General features: G+C 49.2%; 1 protein-coding gene across 1 annotated transcript; it reads left to right on the forward strand.

Moving 5' to 3' along the window:
* The first annotated feature begins 271 nt into the window (after positions 1–271).
* On the forward strand, positions 272–4448 carry Sox4 (SRY-box transcription factor 4). The gene has a single exon (XM_050142469.1). The coding sequence runs from the start codon at positions 414–416 to the stop codon at positions 1734–1736; it is 1323 nt and encodes a 440-aa protein (XP_049998426.1). The 5' UTR covers positions 272–413; the 3' UTR covers positions 1737–4448.
* Positions 4449–7265: the final 2817 nt, after the last annotated feature.

The following is a 7265-nucleotide window of genomic DNA, read 5'->3' on the forward strand; positions in this document are numbered from 1 at the left end:
CCAGAGTCGCTTTGGCTTTGCACTGCAGGAAAGGGACTTAGGCGCTAGAGACGATGTCGCTTTCCTGAGCTACCGCGAGCTCTCGTGAACTGCATTCGCGTGCTTCAGGGAAGGGGGGGAAAGACTTGCCCCGAAGGCGGCGAGAAACTTACATTTGGAAGACACTCGGGCCGTCAACGTTCGGAGAAACTCCTAGCCGGCCGCGGCTCCAGCTTCGGCGCCCGCAGGGAGTACTGCAGCGGTGAGGGAGGACGGAGGGCCGCGGGGACTCTAGGTCGGCGGCGGCGGGAGGCGGCAGCCCCTGGCCCGTGCGCCGCTCGGGGGACCCTGGTCTCTGCCCCGGGGAGCCCGCAGGGCCCGGCGACCGCGCCGCGAGCGTGTGAGCGCGCGTGGGCGCCCGGCGAGCCGGGGCCATGGTACAGCAGACTAACAACGCGGAGAACACGGAGGCGCTGCTGGCCGGGGAGAGCTCGGACTCGGGCGCGGGCCTGGAGCTGGGCATCGCGTCCTCCCCGACGCCCGGCTCCACCGCGTCCACGGGCGGCAAGGCGGACGACCCCAGCTGGTGCAAGACGCCCAGTGGCCACATCAAGCGGCCCATGAACGCCTTTATGGTGTGGTCGCAGATCGAGCGGCGCAAGATCATGGAGCAGTCGCCCGACATGCACAACGCCGAGATCTCCAAGCGACTGGGCAAACGCTGGAAGCTGCTCAAGGACAGCGACAAGATTCCGTTCATCCAGGAGGCGGAGCGGCTGCGCCTCAAGCACATGGCTGACTACCCTGACTACAAGTACCGGCCGCGGAAGAAGGTGAAGTCCGGCAACGCGGGCGCGGGATCGGCTACCGCAGCCAAGCCCGGCGAGAAGGGCGACAAGGTCGCAGGCGGCAGTGGCCACGCGGGAAGCGGCCACGCGGGGGGTGGCGCGGGCGGCAGCTCTAAGCCCGCGCCCAAGAAGAGCTGCGGCCCCAAGGTGGCGGGCAGCGCGGTCGGTAAGCCCCACGCCAAACTCGTCCCGGCGGGCGGCGGCAAGGCGGCGGCATCGTTCTCTCCGGAGCAGGCCGCCCTGCTGCCCCTGGGCGAGCCGGCCGCAGTCTACAAGGTGCGGACTCCCAGCGCGGCCACCCCAGCCGCCTCCTCCTCGCCGACCAGCGCGCTGACCACCCCTGCCAAGCACCCAGCCGACAAGAAAGTGAAGCGCGTCTACTTGTTCGGGAGCCTAGGCGCTTCGGCGTCCCCCGTTGGGGGCCTGGGAGCAGGCGCCGACCCCAGCGACCCGCTGGGGCTTTACGAGGATGGAGGCCCGGGATGCTCGCCTGATGGCCGGAGCCTGAGCGGCCGCAGCAGTGCAGCATCATCGCCCGCAGCCGGTCGCTCGCCAGCTGACCACCGCGGCTATGCCAGCCTGCGCGCAGCCTCGCCCGCCCCGTCCAGCGCGCCCTCGCACGCATCCTCGTCGCTTTCCTCGTCGTCGTCCTCCTCCTCCGGCTCCTCGTCGTCTGACGACGAGTTCGAAGACGACCTGCTTGACCTGAACCCCAGTTCAAACTTTGAGAGCATGTCCCTGGGCAGTTTCAGCTCCTCGTCGGCGCTCGATCGGGACCTGGATTTTAACTTCGAACCCGGCTCAGGCTCCCACTTCGAGTTCCCGGACTATTGCACGCCCGAGGTGAGCGAGATGATCTCGGGAGATTGGCTAGAGTCCAGCATCTCCAACCTGGTCTTCACCTACTGAAAGGAGCGCGGGCCGGAGAGAAGGAGGGCCAGAGGCAGGAGAGGAAAAAGGAAAACAAAAGTAAAACAAAGCAAACAAAAAAAATTAAAAAGAAAGAAAAAGAAAAAAAGAGGAAAAAGAGCAGATGGAGAGTGAAAAGAGAAAGGGGAAAAGAAAAGGAAGAAAAAAGTGAGCAGGGCTGGCCTGGACAACGTCCCGTCGTTGGAGAAGGAGCGCGGGGGCGTAGAAGACCCGCGTTCCCATCCCCCCCACTCCCAGGGCTGGGGACTCGGAGGAGGCGGAGAGTAGACGGGGGCGACCTTTTATTGTTGTTATTGATGTTGTTGGTGGTGGCTAAGAAAGCTACTTCGAGTTTCCTCCCCATTTTTTGCTTGAAGAGACTCCCCCCCCCTCCCCTCCCAACGAGCTTCCGGACTTGGTTGCACCCCCAGCGAGAAAAGAAGCCGAGCTAAGCTTCTAGAGACCGAAGGAATCTTGCCCCTCTCGCTTCACCACCTTGGTGATTTCTTGTTTGATTTTTATTTTGCCTCTTGGTCAAAAGAGGAGGGGGGAGATCCAGCGCGCCCCCTCTCCTTCCCACCCCTTCTTTGTATTTTTTTTTCCTTCTTTATTTTTCTTTTTCTGCAGTGAAGACAGAAGGCTCTGGGGTGATGCGTTTGGCCATGGCGTTTGTGTTGGGCTTGGGGGGAGCATTGGCATGGAGAGATTCCACGCTGGCGAAGTCCCAGGTTGGGATTTTTTTTTCTTCTCCCTGTACCCAGAGATGTACAGGGAACAGCAGGCCAGCCTCAGAAATGAACATGGGGACCTCGTGGAAGCCACAGCCGCCTGGTTGGGGACTCAGAAGAATCCGGAGCGCAGAGGGCGTTGGGGTCTCAGGACCTCCGCCTAGGGTCTGTGCAAAAATAAAGAATTAAAAAATATATATATTAGAGAGGTGAGGCTATCCAGAGCCGGCGGGAGGATAGGAGACTGTGGGATGTGGTCCAGGGGCCGCGGAGTGGTTTCGGGGGGGAAAAGAAATTTTTTTCTTCTCTTAATGGGAATCGTGATGGTGTTGAGTTATTTCACTGGTGGGGTTAATATAGCATGTTATCCTGTCTATCTTTTGAAGATTTCTGTATAAGACTGTTGAGCAGTTTTTAAAATAGTGTAGGATAATATAAAAAGCGGATAGATGGCGCTATGTTTGATTCCTACAACGAACCGATCACCAGCTCCTTTTCATTCTTAACTCTTTAAAAGGATTCAAACGCAACTCAAATCTGTGCTGGACTTTTGAAAAAACACAATTCAGGACCAAATTTTTTCTCCGTGTGTGTTTATTCCTTATAGGTGTAATTGAGAAGACCCGTTTATTTTTACCCCCTCACGGACGCTCCATCTTTTTATTTTTTTTTTCCTTGTAAATGTAATCAGATGCCATTTTATATGTGGACGTATTTATACTGGCCAAACAGTTTTCTTATTTTGTCCCTTTTTTCCTCTTTCTTTTGCTTTCTTGTCTTTTGACCTCATTTCTTTATTTTTATCTTCCCTTTATTTTCTTTCCTTTTCTTTCTTTTTTTTTTTTTTCTAGTGTTGTTACCCACGCCATTTTACGTCTCCTTCACTGAAGGGCTAGAGTTTTAACTTTTAATTTTTTATATTTAAATGTAGACTTTTGACACTTTTAAAAAACAAAAAAGACAAGAGAGATGAAAACGTTTGATTATTTTCTCAGTGTATTTTTGTAAAAAATATATAAAGGGGGTGTTAATCGGTGTAAATCGCTGTTTGGATTTCCTGATTTTATAATAGGGTGGCTGGTTAATATCTCACACAGTTTGAAAAATCAGCCCCTGGTTTCTCCATGTTTACACTTCAATCTGCAGGCTTCTTAAAGTGACAGTATCCCTTTACCTGCCACCAGTTTCCACCTTTCCACCCCTCCCCCCATCTTTTAGGATGGGGAGGAGAGTTCAGCCCAGCACCATAATGCTTTAAGAAAAAAACAGATTTTTTTTTTTAAAAAAAAAAAAAGAAACGAATTGCTGTTCTGTCCAGAGGATTTAAAACTGGGGCATTCGCAGCAAAAAGGGATTCTGTAGCTTTAACTTGTAAACCACATCTTTTTTGCACTTTTTTTATAAGCAAAAACGTGCCGTTTAAACCACTGGATCTATCTAAATGCCGATTTGAGTTCGCGACACTATGTACTGCGTTTTCATTCTTGTATTTGACTATTTAATCCTTTCTACTTGTCGCTAAATATAATTGTTTTAGTCTTATGGCATGGTGATAGCACATGTGTTCAGGTTTATAGCTGTTGTGTTTAAAGATTGAAAAAAAAGTGGAAAACATCTTTGTACATTTAAGTCTGTATTATAATAAGCAAAAAGATTGTGTGTATGTATGTTTAATATAACATGACAGGCACGAGGACACCTGCCTTTTAAGAGGCAGTTCCGTTAAGGGTTTTTGTTTTTAAACTTTTTTCTTTTTTTTTTTTTTGCCATCCATCCTGTGCAATATGCCGTGTAGAATATTTGTCTTAAAATTCAAGGCCACAAAAAAAAAAAAAGCAATGTTTGGGAAAGAGAAAAAAAAAAGAAAAAAAAAACTCATGCCAGCTAATTCTGTCCATCACTGCCTGTCGGGTTGTTGCTATATACCTTCTGTAAATAACTTTTTTTGAGAAGGAAATAAAATCAGCTGGAACTGAACCCTAAATCTTGACTTTTGTCGTTCTTATGCCTGAGACCCCTGCACAGAACCCTCCCTGTCGCTGCGGACTCCTGGTCTTGGGGTGGCTTTGGAGCTTGCAAAGAGCCGGTTTAATGCCATCTTATTGACAAATAACCTTGTTCCTCTTGGCTAGATTTGGCAGGCCTGACCCCCCCCCCCCAGCGATGGCGTCAACCACGTGTGTGTCAGCCCCCTGCACGCCTTCGAGGGAATCTCTGCCTCTGCTACACAGCAGCAAACACCCTTTGTCTGGAAATTTCAAGGTGGGGGAGGGGCAGGCTTCCCAGCTCAACCTGGCTGGCTGAGCTTTTAAATTTCTTTTTGCTTTGTGCTTCTGAAGCTGCCATCTCCTTTACACACCAAGATTTGTTTTCCACAGACCAAGAACAAGTAAGTCTGTTAAAATTATTAGTTATTGGAGGAGAAAGCCTTGGCCAGTCACAGGATGCAAAAAGAAAATACTGAGGCTTGTTTTGTTAGGTTTGGAGGGGGGAGGGGTTTCCCCCCTCAAATGCAAAGGTTGGCAGGGTATGGTGATACGTGCCTATAATCCAAGCACTCAAGAGACAGGTCAGGCTGAAAAACCATGACTTCAAGGCCAGACTGTACCACTTAAGACCTGTTTCTAGAACAACAAAAGTTAATATGGCCCCAAACTCCCTATCTTGTGCTGCGCCCAGCCTGGGGATCACTGTAAGTAAAATAGAGCCTCCCTACCCACCTGGGAGAAGAGTAGGAGACTGTGTAGATTTTATAAGCCTCAGGCACCCTCGTAGACTTGCATGCATGGAGAAAAAGTCTGAAGGCCCCATCAGTATTTCATGTTTGTTTTAGAGATCAACAGTTTCCATGGACAAAAAGAAGTCCATGTCCCCTTCCAAAGGCTTGCTCATCCTTAAAAATGTGTGTTTTCCACATTTCCTCGGGTTTTTTTTTTCAGCCCTGGAGAGAAAGGGTTAACAAGTAGCATTTGGAAATAATCCCCTTATTCTAAGGATTGTAGGCAAGGGCCCTGCATCCTGGGATCACAGCAGAAGGACTTATGGAGACCAGCACTTGCAAGCATATTTGCACAGGAAAAAAGCATTTGCTGGGAGGTGGCTCTGATCGAAATACACTGCATACATGCATGAAGCTTTCAAAGAATAAAAATTGCAAAAAAAAAAAAAAAAACAAAAACCAGTTCCCCCCTCTAAAAATAATAATATTGCTTCAATATCATGCCTCTCAGAAGCAGTTCTTGGTCTCCACACGTACACTTGTATATACTGAGCTGTCATTTACTGGATGTTCTGGAGTGCTAATACCTTGTGTGAGTGTGTGTGAGCATCTGTGATAGTGGCTTAAACCCAGGCCCTTGTGGGTGCTAGGCAAGGCCTGTCTTCCTGAATTACAGACCCAAAAATGCTGGTTTACCCCACACAGGGACCCTGCGACAACATGGCATTGTAAGTTTTTCTCTTTTTTTCAAAGATCTTTTAAAAAAATTTTTTTTAATATGCTTAAGTTTAATGTTTGACCATTGTGGTGAATGTAATAGGATTGCTTAAGGTTTTATTCTACAGCCCTCCTTTTAGACTCAGAACATCTAAACCCTAATATAAATGAAGGCTGTGCATTTTTAAAGTGATCCCTATCTTTGAATGTTTGTCTTTTTATAGGCATTTCTGCCTTGTTTATTTTTTTCTCTTAATTTTCCACTGAAGAGCAGATGCTTTTAAATATATTTTTTAAAAGAATTTATTATTTTATCTGCATTGGTGTTTCCCTAAATATGTCCGTGTGAGGGTGTCAGACCCCCTGAAACTGGAGTTATAGATGATAGTAAACTGGGTGCTGGGAATTGAATACCGGTCCTCCGGAGAGCAGCCCGTGCTCTTAACCACTGAGCCATCTCTCCAGCCCCCCAAATATTTTCTTTAAGAAATCCTAAAGCCCAGCCAGGCGGTGGTGGTGCAAGTCTTTTATCCCAGCACTCGGGAGGCAGAGGCAGGCAGATCTCTGAGTTCAAGACCAACCTGGTCTACAGAGGAAGTCCCAGGACAGCCAAGGCTGTAGCACAGAGAAACCCTGTCTGGAAACAATAACAACCAAAACAAAAAAAAAGAATCCTAAGACCCAGGGTGTAGCTAGGTAGAGCACTGGACTACCATGGATAAGGCCTGGGGCTGCCTTCCCAGCACCCTGAAGAAAACAAGGAATTCCGGTACACTCACTTGTCACAGCAGTGATGCCTCGCGCTGCCTAGCAGGGGGTGTGGCAAAGGGAAAACATTTCTGCACTTTATCTAACCTTGCACTCAGAAACGACACTTACATACCAGACTGGGCAAGGCAAAATGAGACCTAGAAAACCACTTCACTGTGACTCTGAGGTGACGTGGCGCAGCAGCGAAGAGTGAACTCTGGCTGGCTTTCTCTGTTTCTAAGACACTGCTTCAGGCCCTGGGCTCAGTCGGCAATGTGGATGGGTGACACTGGTCACCCTGTCAGCTCCTAGCTGAATCCCCTGGAGTGCCAAGACAAATAAATAATAAATAAATAATAAAACCAGCCTTCCAGCTAATCTGGTGGGCTGGGACCCTGAAGAGGCCTTGGGGGTTTCTGCCATCACTGCTCTGAGTATCCTGAGGAAAGAGCAAAATTGGAAGGCCAATGACTGAGTTTCTCCGGGGTCTAGGCTCTGTGGTCAGAAGGCTTCCTCATAGATCATTTGTTTGTTTGGTTGTTTATGTATTGGCTTTTCGGGGCAGGGTTTCTTTGTGTAGGCCTGGCTGCCCTGGAACTCTCTCTTGAACTCAGG

This window comes from Alexandromys fortis, unplaced genomic scaffold (assembly GCF_014885135.2).
Source record: "Alexandromys fortis isolate MF-2015 unplaced genomic scaffold, M_Fortis_MF-2015_v1.1 scaffold_5, whole genome shotgun sequence".
NCBI classification, from domain to species: Eukaryota; Metazoa; Chordata; class Mammalia; order Rodentia; family Cricetidae; genus Alexandromys; species Alexandromys fortis.

Coding starts and splice junctions, on each gene's coding strand:
- Sox4 (XM_050142469.1), top strand. CDS start 414: ATGGTACAGCAGACTAACAACGCGGAGAACACGGAGGCGCTGCTGGCC.